Genomic DNA, 21,763 nt, shown 5'->3' with positions numbered 1-21,763 from the left:
GTGCTTTACACTCAGGAAAAATGGTTGAATTGGTAAAAAGTTTGGTTAAAAGCAACCATTTCTGTTCACTGAAAAGTTATTTGGAAAACGTAAAATGGTTCTTCCATAGCATTTGCTGCCATTTAATTTTGAAGAGTGTAGCCAAAAAATCTTTCATCGACCAATCAGAATCGGTATTAAGCACTGAGAATTCAGAAAAGTTGTGGCAAAAGAAGATATATTTCACATTGCCATTCTAGAATAATCTTAGTGATTAAGTTTCAACATTATTAGACAAAGAACAACGGATGTGGAAATATGATTCAAAACATGTACACATACACACACACACACACACACACACACACACACACACACACACACACACACACACACACACACACGGACTACAGCACCAGGACAATAACTGATGCATTTTATTCAGTTTACATGGCTGGATCTGATCATACAGATGAAAATAATGACTATTTTTAAGATGCAATAATGAATGCGAAACAAATGTTGGCAAATGTTGCTTTGTGCTCTCATCCTCCATCCTGTGTGACTTTCAGCCTCCTGTAAAGACCACAGAGTTTACATTCAGTGCGGTGCATCCTACATAAACACCACGTTTGTGGCATCGCTTTGATTAGGAGGAGTACCCCAAATCACATTAAAACTTCATTTGTCCTGCATTTGTTTGTTTGGAGATGTGAACACAGGAAGCACCATAAGCCACTGGCGTGCCACGCCGACATTTGTTTATGCATGAGAAAAACACCCAAACACCATCCAAAACACCCCCTTCATCACTTCCATCACCAAGATCATTAACTGTTTTCTGTTTGGGGGATTTTTGTTCCAGTCACAAGAACAGCTGACTGCCTTTGACCTGATGATAGCGAGACAAACGGAGCGGGGGCGCTGTGAACGCTGTCACCCGAGTAACTCCTTGGTTTTAGTGAGCAGCTGTTTGTCAATGTCTGCTGCGTAACTGTCTGCCATTTGTTGAATCTGATATCGGAGAACAAAAAACAGAACAAATGTATGTGCTTATTAGTTATACATATATACCATACAATATTCACATATTACACATTTGTGTGACTGGAAAAAAAAAAACATAAAAAAAAATGGTTTGTATGTTATGTTTGTTTATTAATTATAAAACAACAATATTTATTATTTATTAGTATCAGTACAACTACTAGCTGCTAATTATTGTCTATTTAGGAATAAAACAACAATTATATTAATAATATTTTATTAACACTACTGTACCTACAACTAATAACTTATATTATTATTTATAATTTTCTAATAATCATTTATTATTAATATGTCATATTTCTAATACATTCTAAGTCAAATGAATACAATTAAAATGTCCATAATTATTTACTATTACTATTAATGTACATTCATTTGTTAATAGGAAATAAATTATGATGACAATTATTATTTTTATTATTATTAATTCTACCACTACCGTTTCTTTCAAACTAATATTTATTCTAAAAATAATTAAAAATATAATTAATAATAAGTATTAAAACTGCTGCTGCTATTACTACTACTAATGAACATTCATTTATTATTAACAAAATAAGAAATATTGTATTTTTATTATAATTGTAGTTAACATTTTGTTAATTTATTAATACTGTTGTATTGCTATTTATATATTAATATTTATGTACTTATTAATAAAACATTATTATTATTATTACTTATTTTTATTAATACTACTACTACTATTGATAATGTTGTGCATGAATTTATTATTGATATTTAGTGTTAATATTTACTATTATTATTGTTATAATTATCATTACTCCTGCAGTTACTACGACTTTCATTACCTTCAAGTTAATATTGTTTTATTAATAATATTTTTATTACTACTAAGAAAAATAACGATTCTTAATACTCCAGCTATTTTTGTTAGCTCATCCTCATTTGTGTCACCTGTTTTTCTACCAAGTGAATGGTATCTTCAGAGACACTCTCTTTGGACTTCTTCACTCGCGTCACGGCATTGGTTCGTACTCTTCTCAGCGAATCCTTGGCCTTGTTACTGAACTGCTTCGCCAGTTTCACCAGATTCTCCCTGTGCTCTCGCGTCACTCTGCAAGTCAAAAATACAATTAAACTAACTCACATGACTCATTTTAGATCATAATAATAACTCAAATGTGATGTGCTGATTTATATTTTTAGACCAAATGACATTTAGAATAGCTACGTTAAGAACAAATCTGATAGTCCAGACTGTTATTTACACGTTGACATTATTGACAGACAATCTGTGTGTATAACACGTTAGCAAGAAACAGCTACGAGCTCGCTCTTTTAAATAATAAAACAAAGTTTCACAAACAAACTGTTGTTCTCGCCCAAATTCTGCTGTAGGTGTAGAAGTTTCCCCATCTTATAATTGGCATTTTGCTGCCAGCCATTTGCAAACAGTCCAAGAGTAGCGTCTGTTTACTGCAAACAATGTTCATAATTACTGATTCGGAGCCAATCAAGCCTCCCGCTCTCTTTAGAAATGCAAATGCATGCGAGGAGGCTGTGCTGATTAGGGGCGAGACGTTCGGCCCCTCTGTACGCACTGCCAGATGAGCACCTGCTGCTGGAGCTGGAGCGCGGCCTCCTAATCAAACAGTTTTGTGGTCTGTAGAATGAAGGCCATGCGGAGAGACTCTTTGGCTTGGCAGGGAAGAGCAGCGGCGCTCAGAGATTCAAGACCGCTGCGTTTGCTTCTTTGTATCACATATTAAAAAAAAGAGTGTATAGAGCACAGAAGGGAACAAGAAAAATTACAAGGCAAAGCTATCTTAAACACTAACAGAACAGGCAAGTTATCCCAGAACAATTTTGAATATATGTATCAGATGAAAAAGAACAGGACGTGATTGGATTGAGATAAAAAGAAGCATTAAGAGAAGCATGCAAGCACTGCGAGAATGTTCTGGATGGTTGCGAGGGGGCTGTTATGTGCTCAGTAGAGTGTTTTGCTAGGGAGATGCTATAGGTACGGTAGCCCAGTAGTGCACAACGCAACAAAACAAAAAAAACAAAACAAAAAAGCAAATACAAGTTGATAACAATGCGGACTCAAGCCACAGCATAATGGAAACAGCTCACAACACAACAGAAATGTTCCCGCTTCTTTCTTGACCACTTTAGAGGATGCGTTAAAGCTAAGAACTTTATACCAGTAACATTTTTACAGACATTTTACTGTAAAAAACTTTTATTTTTTTATAAAAAACCATTAGCCAAGTCATTTATATAGCTATGCAAATTTAAAGTGCCATTTAAAAAGCCTGGTGCCGCAAAAGCCGTTTAAAATGATTAACATTGTTAGATCTTTAACATTAGCACAAAGCCCAAATTTTCAACCGTTTGCATCAATTTCTTTTGAGTTATGACAACTTCTAATGAAATTATGCTCAACAAACAAATTACATTGAGTATATTTGTATTTGTATAGTACTACTTGTATATTTAATGAGCACATAAGATGTTACTCATAGGATTAGTGCAGTCTTTACTATTAGAGTCAATGTAGTGTTTACATTCATGTACTTTTCAGCACAATGGTAACCATAACAACTTCAACACAGCAGAAACTCTTTTATATGTCAAACATAACAGCTTTAAACACTAACTAGACTTTCCCTTTACTAAAAACACATAAAATAGGACTTAATTTTACCATTTAAATCTCCTTATCCAGTCCTATGCAAAGTATCCTGGGAAACAGAAATCCACTACCCAATTTCCAACATTAACAGAAACATTTATTACTACAGTTCTACAGTTACTACAACTTAGTTTTTTTAAGAAATTCAATTAACACAGACATTTTAGTTTAAATTATGCACAGTATTAATTTAATGTCATTATTCTTTCAGCTGTACTAAACAGAATAAATGTTTGCAACTTAAAATGTTTAATTAAATCATTAAATTAGAATGTTTAACTTGACACCATGCATTTATTTATGAAGTGGGAACAGGTTCCCTGAATGATTTTTTTGCTAGGGTGCTGATATATAGACGATGGAGTATTTTGGATGGTTTCTAGGGAGTTGCTACTGTATATAGTGGATAGAGTGCTTTGAGTGGTTGCTAGTGATTTGCTGTATGGTTCATAGATTGTTCTGGATGGCTCCCAAGGTGAGGTTACTAGTGTGGTTTGGGGAGTTGCTAGAGTGATGCTATGCGGTTGTAAGGGTGTTCTGGGTGGATGCTAGGGAGTTGGTATGCTGTTGATATGTGTTAGTTGATACTAAGGTGCTCTGGATTGTTCATAGGGTGACTGTTAATTTTTTCTAGTGAAAAGAGGCTCTCCTTCACCTAGATGAAAAAAGTTAAAACCAGCCTAAGCTGGTCTCCCAGACCAATCAAGCGGGTTTTCAGCCGGTCTAGATGGTCTCCTAGTCTAGCCAACTGAAAAGTGCCCAAAACCACTCTAAAACCAAAATGTCCAATAGTGATGGAGATGTTTACCTTAGCAAGCTAAAAACACATTAAAGAGTCATTAGCTTTGCACAGACAAACAGGATTAGAGCGAGACAGAAAGACAGGAACCGGAGAGAAAGCAAACAAAGCTTGTAGAAAGTGCTGTCAATAGGAAGGGTGAGAGTGGTCATGAGGATTCAGGCCCTGGGCGCTAAAACACTCACTTGGGAACAGGCACCCTGATGATGGTGCCCTCCACCTCCGGGTTGAGTCCCATGCTGCTGTCTTGTAAGGCACGGGTGACGGCTGCCGTGGCCTGAGGACACATCACAAAAACACACACACATCAGGGCTAATGACAGCCAGCTGGGTTTGTGGTACTTGCTGCAAACCTTCACACACCCTTAGCATCTCTCCAGCCCTCATATCTCACTAGACCACCTCCTTCCAGATCAGTGGAGTACCCCGACCCCGGGCCCTTTGATCCAGAAGGAGCTGGGCAGCATCTCCCCATGATGGAGCTCCAGAGAGCGAGGTAGAGGGGTGGAGTGTGTGGTGTAGGAAGTGCCGCGGGGTGCTGTCAGCGAGAGATCCCTTGGGACGGACCTGAGAGGTTGCAGTGCAGGGCGATGACCCACTGTGACCCTGTGTTGGGGGTTTCTGCCTGTTCACCCCATAAGCTATTACAACTCCTGTGGCCAGACTATCCTAAAATTTCACTCTGAACTTGTGTTCAGGCAGTCTAGTGTGTATACATCATGGGGGCTGGTTTCACCGATATGGATTTAGGCTGTTTGGACTGAAATACTGCTTTCCCGCTTACTGCATTCTGCACAGTATATACTCTATATGACTATTATTCCTTTATAACTGCATGTAAAGTAGTACCAAACAACAAAGGTTTAAAGTTCTCCCATTAGCACCTTGCATGTTTAATTTAGTATGAAATATTTTGTTTTGGACACACACTGTACACAAATAGGGTGTAGGAGTGACTACCACATTTAAATACAGGAGTGAATCCCCGAAATTATAATTTTGTGTTTGTACAGAACAGAACTCACTCTTGATATTGTGATGACTGACAACATACACGTTCTGCCATCTCACACGTTTGGTATCTATTTTGCAGAGCGCTCTCTTGAAGGGTTGTCATGTCCACTTATTATACCGTAAGCACTTTGGGCTTGTTGTCTGAGATCAGGTCACAAATCAATCCAGTCTATGGAGTTAATAATGTAGGCATGAATACATTTTCTATTGCAGTAATAATAATAAAAAAGAAAAAACAGTTAACCACAAAAGTTAGCTTTTTTCTTGACCTTGCAGAACATGCAGAAACAGGCAAAACAAGTATACACACGTACTGTACACCCATTCCTCTTGTGTTAAATGCATTTCTTGTTAGGTGTGACTCACCTACAGACATTGTGTGCGTGCAGTTTCTCTCTGATCGTCATCCATCATTACTTCCTGGTGGTTCATAATATTACGGTAAAACCGGTATTGTTCTGGTTAGTAAGTGGGAAAAAAGACCTGTAACCCTCTGTACTTGTGATTAAAAAGCAAAGAGTTTTCAAAGTTGGTTCGAGAAGTTGTGGGCTAAAAAAAACTCACTTTCTTAATGATTCTGGATACCACACAGGCACACGGAGAGCGAAAGCTAATGACTGCTGTCTGCACCACAACACACAACAGCCACTGGGGTTTCTCAACATGGCTGCACTTTCTCCAGCCCTTTAATGAATGACTGGAAAACAACAGCCTCTTCTCAAAGAGTGTGTAATGGATTAAAACAATCATGAAGCTGTTTGCTTTCAGCCCGGGCCAGTCACCTCTGTGTTGTTTTTTGCAGGCCTGTTAGGTAATGGCCAGTTTTTCCTGACACCGCTAACAGCTGCATATGGCATTATGGCCATCCAAACATGAAAACAGACCCTTTAAAACTGTGCATAGTCTTTTTTAGTAATATGTTAATATAGAGGTGATGAATATAAAGGCAAACTCATTTGCAAATGGTTAATTGTTTGTCAATATGTCAATAACATAACGTGTCACCCCAGCTGCTGCTAACACAAGAACAAAAATTACATTTGGTCATATTTTTGTATTCATTGCATACGTTTTTAAGTCTGGTTATTATGAGAGCACAAGATTTGGTTTGGTGCTCACACTGCACATATTGTGACCCATTAAATATGAATAGAATAATAAACAAAATAAAGCGTGATAATACTATTTTATTAAAAAAAAAAAAAAAAAAAAAAGGTTAAATACTTATAGAATGTACACTTATAAAAATGCAATGCTAATACTTACATTTTCTTCTTTTTTTTAATTTCTTTTAAACTTTAATTTTTTTATACGAATTTTCAACATTTTCAAACCTAAAATCAGCTAGCTTTAATTTTGTGAATAAAATAAATAAAATTGAATAAAATAATTTAATGATACACAGTGTTAATGATAGAATGATATGTTGTAATGGACTATTTTTCAAGTCCAAAGCTACAAGCAACCATGTATCACCTTCGGGGTGATGCAAATCCCCTGTGCTTTGGTTTTGATCATCCTATCAAGGTTCATATGCAATAATGACTGGCTGACTGAACATCATCCCTTACATGCATGCAATTTTTTGGCTTGAAGTCTCCCAGGATGGATGACAAAAGTAGATTGGTGGGTTTTAGAGCCACCAGGAAACTAGAGACTTTGGTATTGAGTGGGCATAGGCCAAGAAGTGAGAGCATTAATCTAATTAGGGTTATCTGAACATCAGGCAGACAGAACTCATATATATCAATGGAGAGAGTGTGGTGACGGGAGGAGGAGATGACAAAAAACAGAAAGACACTGACTCATAATGTGTAGAGAGGCAGAAAGACACAGAAAAGAGAGAGAGATATCACACATTAACTCAGGTCTAAGTTCCAGAGGCCACATTGCGGTCATTTCCTGGCCTGACAGGCTAACCACAGAGTCTTGGCCTATGTTTCAATCGTTCTCCAAGAACAAAGGGCTTCCCCCAACAATCAATCAATTTCTCTGAAACCAGGCTGGAGAGAGTCCATCACACTCAGGTTTCAGTAGGAGAAAGAGTGTGTTTGTGGGGTGTGTGTGCTTGACTTTGCATGTAGCAGTATTAAGTGAGATGTTCTGTTAGGAAGCCCTCTGTAGTTTGGTTCCCTACCTCTGGGAAGCCAGTCATGTTGACCACAAGTAGCTGAGGAGACTTCATGGATATCTGGCCCAGCTGGTTGAGCGGAAATTTGCCATCCTTTGTGGTGACTGTAATGTGGTCCAGTGCACCTGAGAACACATAAGAACACAATCCTTCATTAACCAGTGTGTTTCTCCACAATTTTGAAGTGAGTTATTCAACCATTCGCCACTTGAAAAAAAAACATCGCAATAAACTTATAATGCACTAGTTAAAAAATCATTATAACATCATTGTTTCATAACACCTCCTTCTTACTAAACATTATAGGAAAATCTGGTCACACTTTAGTTTGGCAACAAATTCTCACTAATAACTAACTATTAACTATGACTTTTCCCACAAACTCCTTATTTGCAGTAAGGTAGTTGTTAAATTTAGGTATGGGATAGGATTAAAGGTTCTAAAATATGGTAATTTAATAATATTAATATATGATAAGTACTAATACACAGCCAATTTGCTAGTAATGTGCATGCTAATTAATGCGGAGAATAGGTCAACAAACTAAAGCATTACCAAAACCTTTTGTCCTCACTGAAAGCGAAAAGCATCAAAAGTCACAATTAATCAGAGTGACTGTATGTGATATGTTTGATATCCAGCTATTTGCCATGGCATTTTCCACCAATGACATTTCACTGTGGAGAAGCTATCCAGTGAGTTACGAAAAAAAAGGAGAGTAAGCAAGATGTTGTTCAAAGCTGCTGACAGTTTTAGCTAGTTAGGCCATAAAGCTTGATTGAGGGGCGTTCCTGAAACTCAAAGAATAAAGCACAGCACTTGCAAAAGCAAGGTCATGGGTTCCATTCTCAGGAAATGCATGAACTGAAAAAGAATGTTTCTGAAGTCAAGAATGTTGCAACTGTTTTTGTCCATACAATGAATGTCAACGGGGCCCAAAACAACACTGTATCAACCATTGTACAAAAAAACAAAAAAAGACATTTTTCAAAAATGTCAGGTTTGGAATGACGTAAGACAAAAAAAATGAAAGGTTGTAAAAGAAGAGTCATCTTCAATGTCTGTTGTGACGACATGTCTCGCTCTCCTTGAGGGATGAAAGCACCCATTCCCTTCTCTCCAGACAGAAAACCAGAACATTTCGCCAGCATGTCTCCTTCCCTCATCTGCCTTACCTCACACAGAAATGTTTTCCCCAGTCTTACCTTACTTTATCCCACACTTCTAAAAGACTGGAGAACAGCTGAAGCGCACTTTGATTTTTCACAAGAGAACCAGCATGTGCTTTTCTGACCAAAGAAAACACTTGAGAACTTCAAATTCTTCTTTATATGCACCATTTTGTCAGTCAGCTTGTGAACAGTTACAGCTAAGAAGCTCATACTTTGCTAGCCTTGAAAACCAGCTTCTGTCCAATCTCTAATGGATTGAACAGTGCATATGATTGACAATCTCATCATGAGTAAAGGTATGGAGAGATTTGGCCCTGGAACCCACCTCGGATTGTGTGTGTGCTACCTGGAAGCCTTCACATCTGCGAATGTTTCCATGAAACATATTGCTGTTTCCTCCACTAAAAAACCTTGAAGTTTCACAGGGAAGCTATTAGCCAAATAGGCTTCCTGGTCATGGTACCACTTGTTGCCCTCTCCATTTCAAAAACCTAAAGGTTAGTCAATATTCAGAAGCAACACTGGCTTGATGTTACATTTACTTGCTTGCAGAAGAACCATCATACAGCACAATGGCTGTATAAGCCTTTTGTTGAAAACACCAAACCAATGAGGTGTTCGAAAAAATACAAATGTCTCTTTGAAGCGATGTCCTCTGATGGCAGATTTATCTGGAACAAGAGAAGGTATATTTGTGGAGATCCAAACGTAAGCGGTCTATCCTATAGATGACAGACCGACAGGCCGTAATCCTCAAGTAGTGTGCCCAGACACAGGGTCACCACATTAATCCTGCACTGCGCAATCTCGTTCCCTCGGCCAAGGTGATTCTCCTGTCCTTCATAATAAACTTGCTGCTTAATTACATCCAGATGATTCCATCATTTGCTTAAAAAAACATTCCATTTTGCCATCTCACTGACCTTCCATATTCACTCCATGGAACCAAGTCCAAGCTGGAACAAGGAGCATGGAGGGAAGGACTGGCAAAGGTCAAGAGGTGAAAGAAAAGAACATGGACTCCACTACCCCAAATCCCAAATGCCCAACTGTTGGGTCTTTAGGGATTGGGCTGGAGTGGTTGGGGTCGACCTGGATGTACTTCAGGAAGTAGGATCGCAAACAGGGTGACCCCACCTTGTGGAACAATGGTCCTGGCCAGAACATGTGCAAAGGTGGATCGTTGTGCATTGATCCTCATGGGAGGACGAGGCAGCACAGTACTCCTCTAGCCTTGTGTAGCCTCAATGGCATTGATAAAGTAGATCAGGACTCTTCCACTCCAGTCCAGGAGGGCCAACGTTCTGCTGTGATTAGCCTTAATGCTAACCAAACACACCCAAAAAGCTAATAAAGGTGTACAGATTGCTTGCAAATTACAAATAGGTGGGTTACATTGGGATTAATGTCTGCAGGACTCCGGCCCACCAGGAATGGAGCTTGAAGGGTTAGTTCACCCAAAAATGAAAATAAAGCTGCGTTTTACTCACCCCCAAGGTATTTTAGGTGTATATGACTTTCATCTTTCAGACGAATCCAGTTGGAGTTATTTAAAAAATTGTCTTTGATCTTTCAAGCTGTATCATGGCACTCAACGGGTGTTGCATTCATTCAGTCCAAAAGATGTTTAATAAAAAGCACACTTCCATAAAAAAATGAAATAAAAAAAGTGTCTCATACGGGGGAGAACAAAGTCTTCCTGTTCGTAAGAAACATATCTATATTCCAAGTGTAATAATCACTTTAATCTAGGTTGCGCTCACTGTTGTACACTGAAGCAGCTCCAGGAGGATGGTGTATGAGGTCAGCGCTGCGCATGCACCGGTGAGTCTTGTGAAAACTAACGTTTGTTGCCTGAAATAACTTTTGTTGTCTGGCGTTTCTGCGTGCGTCACTTCTGAAGCAAGCTTTTTATTTCACTTCTTTTGGACTGATGCAGTGCAACACTTGTTAAATGCCATGAAACAGCTTGAAAGATCAAAGACGATTTTTAATATAACTCCGACTGGATTCGTCTGAAAGAAGATAGTCATATACACCCCTACGGATGCCACTGGGGTGAGTAAAACGCTGCCTAATTTTCTTTTTTGGGTAAACTAACCCTTTAAGAGCCTTGATGTAGATGACATGGCACACCAAGGTTGAAGTTAATGAAACCAAACGGCCCTGGATCTTGTGTCTTGTAATTGAATGTGATGTACAAGGTATATAAAATAGTTGCGTATTTATGAAAATGTGATCCTATATGAGAGAAGCTTTTTAGTGAATAAAGCTTGTTATGGTATCAGAAGTCATTTATTTCTGTGATTTCTTATTTCTCTGATTCAATAGTTTGTTCACTTTTTTCTCAGAAATCAAGGAAGGCTTCATTAAACACGGTATTTAACATGGTAAAACATTGAATAAAGAAATAATTCAAATAAATATCATTCCTTTGTTAATTTAATGAAAAACTGTTGATTTAATTAAATAGTTTTTACATAATTGTGTTTTCTTTTAATAAAATGGTTTAATTCTGATTACATAAATATAAAAATGTATTAGATATCATTAAATGGCTAAAAATCTCTTATATTTAGGATGAGATTTGTTCCAATTTTGGAATTAAATCCAAAAATGTGCTGTAACTGCACAATTTGAATACATATTTTTAGCATAAATGATCTATACGTCACCATACGTTATCATAATTCAAACATGAAGTATTTAGTGTATTTATAACATAAATAATAATAATAATAGGTCTGAAAAAAATTTAAAGGTCTTTTTGTGGTCCTGTAGACAAATATAAATTCATAATACTGTTTTGACAGTATTGAACTTCTAAACTTAGAGAAATCTGTCAAGAAACAAATGTATTCTACATTATCAGTGACAAAATAAGCATAATTAGTCAAAATGTATTATGTAATTCCTCTGTTGTGTAACGGTGTAGAATAATCAAAGTTCATCTTTGTCATTCTAATTCAATTCATTCAACTTCTGTGAGGTCTTGCCATTTCCAGTTCAGTGCTTTTAAGTGCTCTCCAAAATGTTAAATGAGTTAAATGTTATTTGCAAAAGAATGTATTTCATCAGAATATTCACATATTTTGAATGACTTTAAGCCAAGAAGCAGCCAGATGGTGTAGTAATAAAATCTACCTGTGGGGGCTCAAATATTGACCCAGAGCATCAGGTTAAAAGCACAGTGCCTGTGTGTCAGTGTCTCTCAAGGTCCTGACCTGGGGATGTGCGAATGCTGAGGCTGCGGCTGAAATCTTCTTTCAGAGTAGTCAGGACAGCAGCCATGTCTTCCTTCACCTCCTCCAGGCTGATGATATCCTCCACCAATGTCGCATTGATGTTCACTTTAGCTGTCTGCCCTTTTGCCTTTGCTAACATAAAAAAACAACAACAAAGAAGAAAGAAACATTAATGTCTTCATCACTGATGGCTTCAAAAGAAAAACTGGATATAGAAATGAAAGACTGTGACCAGCATGCTGGCTGATTGTCTTAGCAATTACAAATGAAAGCAGGATTTGGAGGTCAGACGGGGAAAGAGGGAATCTCTCCTCCCTTCATATGGGCTCTAAGCCCACTTGAGTGAACCTAAACAAGCACTGCAATGGAAAACAAACACAATATCCACTCCTACCCCTATACTGGATGTTCTTTCTTGTGGCTCTGTGAGGGATAAGTAGCGGCTGTGCTCCACTCACCTTTACTCTTCTTTGTGGCATAATGCCGAACATAATTGGGCAGAACTGTGGGACAGCTCGCGTGGGGCAGAGAGGGGACTCTTGAAGTAGTCACTAGTGGGGTCCTCACAACCGAGGGCAGAAATCTGTACAGTACTGGTCGCACGAGGTTGAAATGACTCAATGCCATGTCTTTGGTCACAAAACTAAAGAAGATGGAGGTAAAATAATTTAATGCAATGGCGATAAACATGTAAAACGACTCTACATCAAACATAGATTTTGATATACTCCATAAGAAAAAGAAGATCTGTAAAAAAGAATAATAATAAAATGTTAACAAATCAACAAAGAACATTAGACACTGGCTAACAATCAATATTTCCACCAGGGGGCGTTTCTAAAATCTAAAAAAGACCCACACAGGGACAGAGTTAGATTTGGTGAAATGTTTTTCAAATCTTTAAAAAAAAAACTGCTTCACTGCTTACAAATACAAAAAATAAAAAATTACTTAAAAAAAAAAACTTTAAAAATATGTTTCTATCCTCAAAAAGTTTTTCATTTATATCCCATTTTATTTTAAATATAAACATTTATTTTATCTAGGAAAATAAATTGATCATTCAAAAGGCACTGTATTTATGACTTGTTTTAATATTTTAATTAAACTTAATTGTTATTTAATTCTGTTAATTTCTATTTTAAAATATTCATTTTTAAATTATTAAAATATTTAAATTTAATTAATAAAACAAATGAAATATTATATATTCAGTATGTAACAATCTATCTTTAATTATCATTATTTTTTATTTTTTTACATTTTCAGATAAAATGTGTATGCAATCTGTTGCCACCACAAAGGCATTTTAGCAGTTTAGTATGTTTTAATCATGTCGCTAATCAAAAGAGTCCACCTCTGAGTTTCTATTATTCTAGTGCCTTGATATGGTTCAGGACCTTTCTTCAATGTAAGTTTATAAATTTCTCCAACTTGTTTATAGTCCGCCAGGTGAAAATTGTAAGTCTGATGGCTTAGAAAAGTAATAGCACAACTCCCCTGCAGCTTCATGAATTGACGTATCATTCCTGTCCACAGCACAAACAGTGCGGAGTTTAATAATCAGGGTTAGGGCAGTGCTCCTCAATCCTGGTCCTGGAGGTCCCCCAACACTGCACATTAGGGATGTCTGCTTAATCGAACACATCTGATTCAACTCATCAGCTCATTAGTGGAGACTTGGAGTCCTGCGATGTGTGTGTGTGTGTGTGTCACTGCTGCTTCATTTCCCACCATTTAGTAGCATAAATCTTCAAACGCTGGTTGTTTATCAGCATGGACTGTAACAACAGTGCTGTTCTGCAGGTGCTCTGGAACAAGCTCGCTCAAGGGTTGCTTACGCCTCTGTCATTGGGTCTTTGTTTTGTCTAGCACGAGGTATCCTGCTAGTCAAAATACAGCCAGGCTTTTGCTTTTCCAAAGGATAGCTACTGAAACAAGTTTGGTCGTGTGTTTTTACAGTTGCTGTGATAACGATAACTTCATGGCACGGGTCTACAGCTTTTCCCCAAACACGCACAAACTGCGATTTTTATCGGCCCTTGATGATGCATGTTGCAGGTTCAATCGGAGCCGCAGCTGTTCTGGTTAGATGCAGATAAAAAAAATGAAAAGCGTGACTCTTCTTGTCATCCTTAGGAGATGGGAGTTGTCCGACACGGGTGTTTTGGTCCACGGGGTGTGGATGGAGAAGAGGTGATGGCGGTTCTTAGAGAGGCCGTCAAGCAGAAAAACTGTTGCACAGGTGGTCTGTGCGTTACAGTGCGCTGCCGTTTGATTTATACCGGTAGGAATGAGAGCGGCTGGCCTACCCTCATTGCGTGAGCTTGCTTCATGAAAGAAATGTTTACAGTGTGAACTCTAAAAGTTCTTACTGTAAAAACTGAGACAGTGTTGCATATCGGTTTGGTTGCGGTAATGTAAACCAGTGGTTGTATTTCATGATGTATAAGCCACTGCTCGTAACTGACATTGTGCAGTAACTGTATTTCAAAGCTTTTCAATTAAAGGCATAGCTTTGCCAAAAAGAAATATCATGTCATTATTTATTCACCCTCATTTATTCACCTTCATTTCGTCTGTTGAACACAGAGATGCTTAGCAGAACGTTCACGCTGCTCTTCTACAATGCCAGTGAATGTTATTAGGTTGTTAAAGGAATAGTTCATTCAAAAATTTCCGGAAAATGTACTCACCCTCAGTCCATCCAAGATGTAAATGAGTTTGTTTCTTCATCAGAATAGATTTGGAGAACTTTAGCATTTCATCAGTTGCTCACCACTGGATCCTTTGCAGTGAATGGGTGCCGTCAGAATGAAACATCCCAATAATCCACAGGTAATCCACACAGCTCCAGTAACAGAGAATCACAGAATGATTTTTGGGTGAACTACTCCTTTAAACATCCCCTGGTCACCATTGACTTTGTATGGAAAAGAGTAGTGTGAACATTCTGTGTTCAACCGGCAAAATGAAGATGAATTCATGAGGGTAAATTAATAATGACATGATATTCCTTTTTAGGAGAGCTATGCTTTTAATTAACAAGCCTTGAAATGTAGTTGCTAAAAAAAAGTTGTTGTTTTTTTCATTTTGATATATAGTATGGCATTTATGTCCCAAAAGATCAAAATGAATTTTAATAAAATTATTATTTTTTCTAAAATGATCATACAATTAAAGCCATTATTAGTATTTCAGTGTATTTTTAATACAATTATTGCTATTAAAAATTAAATTTAAAATGACAAATAAATAAAATAATAAATAAATAAAAAGAATAAAACAAAAAAATAATTATGGTAAATAAATAATGACATGAAATATGCTGTCGTTAATAACAAAAAACAAACAAAAAAAAGACATTAAAATAGAGAGTTAAGAGTTGCTGCAAAAATAATAATCATGTTTAGTTCATTATAATATATAATCATAATTTATATAATCAGAAATGCTTTTATTTTAAATTATCTAATGTACAATATGCTCAGTGCATTCAGTTTATTTTCTAGTTTTTATTTTATTTTATCTAAAACCTCTAGCTAATTAAATATTGTATTTTGCACACAGTAATGAGAAGTAAGCGGTTTTCAGTCAGTCATAATATAAAGAAAACAGATAGAATAAAAAAAGAATAGAGCAAGCTAGTGTTAGAGGTCTTTACACATACACCCACACACACACACACACACACACACACACACACACACACACACACACACACACAATTGCATAATTAATGAAAAGAAAATAGAATATAAAAAGATTAGAAAGGTAGTTAGATTTTTTTTTAAATAATAGAATTAGAATAGTGAGTGTTAAAGTTATAGGGTCAAATAAAGATTTTATTTATTTTCATTTATTCATGTCATGTGGCATTAATAACAATGTTTCCAAACATTACCCAAGGAATCATTGACTAGGAATACGAATTTTCCATGCTTTTTCTTTCAGCACAGACAAGCTGCTAGGCTACATTATGACCAGTACAGAATCAAACACACACATTCCTACAAACAAAAACATACACAGCGACTACAAAATTATATTTACATTTACATTTACAAAATAAATGAACCCCTCCAATGTAATAAACAATACAAGGGTAATTCACACATACTCACTTTCCTCATGTAGAAAAGTGTGTCTTGGCAGGCATGGCTTGCACTACAGCCCCTTTCTGACAACATGCGCCGCTCAAGGGCACACGTCATCACATGTTAGTGTGTTGCGTCATCAGAACAGGTTGTTAACGTCAGTCTCCGGCGCCGTTGTTGATGTTAGGAATGCTAAGCTAACGGGCTTCACTCAATTGTTTTGTCTGATTCGTTCGTGTTGCAGATATACGGGATGCATTTTAGGATTTGAGGCATTGCCACCGAATTTTTATACACAGTATCTTTAGTTTAGGTTTAAAGAGGAGAGGAACAAGAGAGGAGGGTGAGTGCTCTGCTAATCTACGTAATCTCTTAACATTGCTTGCTAACCATTCACATATGTATAACGATTTATTTCTCGGCTAGGTTTATGTTATTTATCAGTTACAGTTTTCCTATAATATGACATGTTTGCACACTAAATGTGCTTGTTTATTATCGTCTTCATACTGCATTTAAGGTAATATTAATAATTACAACGTGTTAGAAGCAATGTTGAGAAGAGCTTTTATGTTATGTAAATGTGATTTGTTTGATTGTAACCTGAAGAATTGTATATGATTTTTAGCAATACTGTTGTTGTTTCTGTATTTTTCTGTATAATGACTTTATTTCTTAAGGAAGTGTTATATTATTGTAAATGATGTATTGAAATGATATTGTTATTGTTGCCATGACTATAGCCATTGTTGGTGATATGACGTTAAAACATTAATAAACAATAAATAAGATTGATTGATTGATTGATTGATTGATAGATAGAGAGATAGAAAGTCAGATAGATATATAGTTGGTTAGATGACACTAAACAGGTGTGGCATATCAAGATGTTGATTAGACAGCATGATTATTGCTCAGGTGTGTCTTAGGCTGGCCACAATAATAGGCCACTCTAAAATGTGCAGTTTTATCACACAGCACAATGCCACAGATGTCACAAGTTTTGAGGGAGCGTGCACTTGGCATGCTGACTGCAGGAATGTCCATTAGAGCTGTTGCCTGTGAATTGAATGTTCATTTCTCTACCATGAGCCGTCTTCAAAGGTGTTTCAGAGAATTTGCCAGTACATCCAACCGGCCTTACAACCGCAGACCACGTGTAACCACACCAGCCAAGGACCTCCACATCCAGCATCTTCACCTCCAAGTTCGTCTGAGACCAGCCACACAGACAGCTGCTGCAACAATCGGTTTGCATAACCAAAGAATTTCTGCACAAACAATTTCTGTCAGAAAGCGTCTCAGAGAAGCTCATCTGCATGCTCGTCTTCCTCATCGGGGTCTCGACCTGACTGCAGTTCATCATCATAACTGACTTGAGTGGACAAATGCTCACATTCAATGGCGTCTGGCACTTTGGAGAGGTGTTCTTTTCACTGTACAGGGCAGATGGCAGACAGTGTGTATGGCATCGTGTGGGTGAGTGGTTTGCTGATGTCAACGTTGTGGATCAAATGGCTCATGGTGACGGTGGGGTTATGGTATGGACAGGCGTATGTTATGGACAACGAACACAGGTGCATTTTATTGATGGCGTTTTGAATGCACAGAGATACGGTGATAAGATCCTGATGTCCATTGTTGTGCCATTCATCCACAGCCATCACCTCACCAATCGAAAGGTTGTGAGTTCGAGTCCCGGGCCGGCAGGAATTGTGGGTGGGGGGAGTGCATGTACAGTTCTCTCTCCACCTTCAATACCACGACTTAGGTGCCCTTGAGCAAGGCATCGAACCCCCAACTGCTCCCCGGGCGCCGCAGCATAAATGGCTGCCCACTGCTCCGGGTGTGTGCTCACAGTGTGTGTGTTCACTGCTCTGTGTGTGTGCATTTCAGATGGGTTAAATGCAGAGCACAAATTCTGAGTATGGGTCACCATACTTGGCTGAATGTCACCTCACTTTCACTTTTCACTTTCATGTTGCAGCATAATAATGCACGGCCTCATGTTTCAAGGATCTGTACACAGGGTGACATGGCTGCCGTTAGTCCAAGACCGGTTGCCAAATGAATCGAAGCAGGGCTGAGCCTGGTCAGTACCTGGATGGGAGACCTCCTGGGAAAACTAGGTTGCTGTTGGAAGAGGTATTAGTGATACTAGCGCCCCAGTGTAGTGACGGGGACACTATACTGTCAACCAAGCACCGTCTTTTGGATGAGACGTTAAACCGAGGTCCTGATTCTCTGTGGTCATTAAAAATCCCAGGTTGTCTTTCATAAAGAGTAGAGGAGGTCCCTCGACATCCTGGCTAAATTCGCCCATTGGCCTCTGATCATGATGGTCTCCTAACAATCCCCATATCTGCTGATTGGCTTCATCACTCTGTCTCCTCTCTACCACTAAGCTGGTGTGTGGTGGGCGTTCTGGCGCACTATGGCTGCCGTCGCATCATCCAGGTGGATGCTGCACACTGGTGGTGGATGAGGAGATACCCCCTTTGATGTAAAGCACTTTGAGTGCTTAGAAAAGCGCTATATAAAAGTAAATGTAAGGAATTACACAATTCCTGGAAGATGACAACATCCCAGTTCTTGCGTGGCCAGCATACTCACCCGGCCATGTCACCCATTGAGCATGTTTTGGATGCTCTGGATCGGCGTGTACGACAGCGTGTTCCAGTTCCTCCAATCCTGCCAAAAGAGGAGTGGACCAACAGCCCACAATCAACAACCTGATCAACTCTATGTGAAGGAGATGTGTTGCACTGTGTGAGGCAAATGGTGGTCACACCAGATACTGACTGGTTTTCGGACCCCCAATACAGTAAAACTGCACATTTTAGAGTGGCCTGTTATTGTGGCCAGCCTAAGGCACACCTGAGCAATAATCATGCTGTCTAATCAACATCTCGATATGTCACACCTGTGAGGTGGATAGATTATCTTCAGCAAAGGAGAAGTGCACACTAACACAGATTTAGACAGATTTGTGAACAATATTTGAGAGAAATAGGCCTTTTGTGTACATAGAAAAATTTCAGCTCAGCAGTTCAGCTCATGAAAAATGGGGGCAAAAACAAAAATGTTGCGTTTTTATAATTTTGTTCCTTGTATATTCCTGTGGCACATACTATATGAATGTCATTGAAATTCTCTGTGTCTTTTCTCAGGAGCCTAATGCAGTCTGCTGCAGAGACTGTGGAGAATGCCTCCATCCTGTCAGGTGGCTCGGCACAGGACGGTCATCGGCTCTGGATCGGCAACATTGACCCCAAAATCACAGAGTGAGTGTTTGCCTGTGCAGTAAGCCAGCCCTGCACTGCCTCCCAGACCTGCGGAGCTGCCTGGGTGATTGATTAGCCAAGTGTGTCTTTGTGCTGGAGAATGAGCAGATGATGACAGGGCGTGTAAAAGAGAGCCGCTCGGCCGTGGAGACCTGTTTTGCTGAGGGGCTGCTATCATTTCTCATTCACCTGGCGTGTTTACTTAGTGAACCTGTAGCGGCTGCTCAAGGTGGAGAAGGGGTGGCTGAGTGACACTGAAGGGAAGCACAAGAGAAACACCACACGTTGCTGGAGCGCCCCTGGAAAATGTACGGCTTGCCCAGGCTGGCGTCTAGACAGGCGTTTCCTTCCCTCTCTCCTCTGTTTTTCTTTAAATAACCTGCTTGAATGAAAACAGCCGTGATGCCCACAGGCTGGTGATTGGGAAGATTAATTAGTTCACATGCTGGGAGTGTTTGTAGTAGCAAGTTCCACTTCAGGGTCCTGCAGATCTCTCACACACACACACACACACACACTCAGGCACACAGTGGTGAAGTCCTGCTATGTGAGGTCAGCGTTCACCCAAAGGCAACTTTTTCCTGGGGTTTCCAAGTAAGTGGATAATTGAGAGCAGTAATTGAGTTGGGAGGTGAAAAGGTACTTTAGGTACTGCACTGTAGCAGCTGTGGACAGATCACCAGAGAGATTTATGAAGAAACCGAGGAGATGACGTAAAAACTTTGAATGGGTGGTAATGATGGAGGGTGACCTTTTACAATGCATTTTGATCTTGTTTACACCTACTGTATTAATATGCTCTGTTGGTCATCAAATGATATGGATTTTCTTATATAAATATATATATATATATATATATATATATATATATATATATATATATACACATGCTATGCATTGCAATTGCTGCAATTAAATTTAGATTTAAAATGTAAGAAATTTTAACAAATTATCTGAAATGAATCAATACAAAAAACTTATTTGATATTATTCATTTTAAAGTTTTTTTTTTTTTTACACATTTTAATTTGCATGAAATAAAAAGGAGCTAAACACTGTAACCAACCTCTGTTAAGTTTATGTGCACTAGAAATCTTCTCAAATAAAAACCAGGTAAAGCTAATTTTATATGCAGTACACTTTGACATATGACATCAGCTAACTGGATATAACACAGCATGGTTTGAAATCAAGAGTTTAAAGATTACACTCACATCTGTATCAAAATTAAAAGTCCTACTTCTGACACCTATCGGCCAAACAGATCAAAATTACTGTTGCCGATAATTTAAAAATATCGGCCAAATATCAGTTGATATATTGGCTTTTGAATGATTTGTTGACAAGTAGTGGTCAGTACTAAATTCAGGTGTAAATAAAGCATTCAGATATGCTCATAAAAAATTACTTCTATAGTGTGCACTCTCTGTTTTTTGTTTTTTTGCATCTCAGACAACAGTGAAGAAACACCTTTCACCAGCTAGTTAAATATTAAGTCATGAAATTATTTTTTTTATTATTTTTTTTTTTATCAAATCTGATCACTGTTGGTTACAGGAACTAGATTTAAAATGCATTAATAATACTTGGTGTAAATAGTAATGTGTCACTTGAGAAATGTATACATTTGGCATACATTTTATCCAAAGCAGTGCTTTCAAGTTTCAATTAAATGCTATTAGTTTATGCATTTATATGATTTGGACCCATGGTCTTGGTGTTCCTAATGCCATGCAAGAAGCTGTAGTACCAGGTGTAAACAGGACATTAGCCAACCCATTCACATTCGCAGTGTTTGTTCCTGTCCTGATCTTGATTTTTATTGATAAGGATAGTAGGGAGAGGGCAGCAGATTGGGATCAAACTCAGGTTGCACACATCACTTAATATGGCAGATCTCATAATAAGGTGAAACTTGCTCTAAAATTTCCAAAAAAACCAAAAGACAAAAAGCCTGTATTTTTTTAATTAGATAAATAAAGACATTTATATCTTTATTTATTATTTTATTTATTCATTTTGCATTGGGACATTATTTTCATTACAGTTTAATGCAAAAAATAATACTATACATTTTACAGATTTTTTATTTATATATATTTCTTTATTTATATCATCATTTTTTTTTGTATTACAGTAGTAAAAAAATGTTTGGCTGTATAGTAACCTAATATTGCGCAGTAGTGGTGCATAATTATAATAAAAAATAATGTCACAATGAAAAAATAATTTAGTGGTCCTAAATACAAGCTTCATTTTTTTAATGTAAAGTATTTGTGTGAAATATGAAATTTCTTGACAGTTTTCGTGAGTTTACCCAGTAGATTTTG

At 37.8% G+C, this 21,763-nt stretch overlaps 2 protein-coding genes across 3 annotated transcripts in view; one reads left to right on the top strand and one right to left on the bottom strand.

Annotated features, from left to right (window-relative positions):
• Positions 1-380: 380 nt before the first annotated feature.
• Positions 381-16,267, bottom strand: LOC132132968 (ribosome-recycling factor, mitochondrial-like). 2 transcript variants are annotated; one of them, XM_059545600.1, is made up of 9 exons: positions 16,177-16,239; positions 14,749-14,782; positions 14,621-14,675; positions 12,511-12,695; positions 12,032-12,184; positions 7,642-7,760; positions 4,676-4,767; positions 1,948-2,107; positions 381-993 (listed from the first exon to the last, which is right to left on the bottom strand). In XM_059545600.1, exons 4-9 carry the CDS (start codon positions 12,677-12,679, stop codon positions 916-918), a joined length of 771 nt encoding a protein of 256 aa, XP_059401583.1. In that variant the 5' UTR covers positions 12,680-12,695; positions 14,621-14,675; positions 14,749-14,782; positions 16,177-16,239; the 3' UTR covers positions 381-915. The 2 variants fall into 2 exon arrangements, with proteins under 2 accessions (XP_059401583.1, XP_059401584.1); XM_059545601.1 differs by lacking the exons at positions 14,621-14,675; positions 14,749-14,782 and having other exon boundaries at positions 16,177-16,267.
• LOC132132969 (probable RNA-binding protein 18) overlaps positions 16,258-21,763 on the top strand; it is a 21,383-nt gene continuing 15,877 nt past the window's right edge. The window contains exons 1-2 of the mRNA XM_059545602.1: positions 16,258-16,492; positions 19,320-19,433. Coding sequence (XP_059401585.1) covers positions 19,327-19,433 — 107 coding nt within the window. The 5' untranslated portion in view covers positions 16,258-16,492; positions 19,320-19,326. The remainder of the gene's footprint in view (positions 16,493-19,319; positions 19,434-21,763) is intronic.

This window comes from Carassius carassius, chromosome 49 (assembly GCF_963082965.1).
Source record: "Carassius carassius chromosome 49, fCarCar2.1, whole genome shotgun sequence".
Lineage (NCBI taxonomy): Eukaryota > Metazoa > Chordata > Actinopteri > Cypriniformes > Cyprinidae > Carassius > Carassius carassius.
The sequence above is the reverse complement of the archived record's forward strand: the minus strand, read 5'-3'. Positions and strand labels throughout refer to the sequence as shown.

Excerpts from the sequence above, each read along its gene's own strand:
- LOC132132968 (XM_059545601.1), bottom strand. The coding sequence starts at position 12,679 with ATGGCATTGAGTCATTTCAACCTCGTGCGACCAGTACTGTACAGATTT. Across the intron at positions 12,185-12,510 it reads TGCCACAAAGAAGAGTAAAG|CAAAGGCAAAAGGGCAGACA; the intron begins GTGAGTGGAGCA and ends TTTTTATGTTAG. Across the intron at positions 2,108-4,675 it reads ATCAGGGTGCCTGTTCCCAA|AGTGACGCGAGAGCACAGGG; the intron begins GTGAGTGTTTTA and ends TTTGACTTGCAG.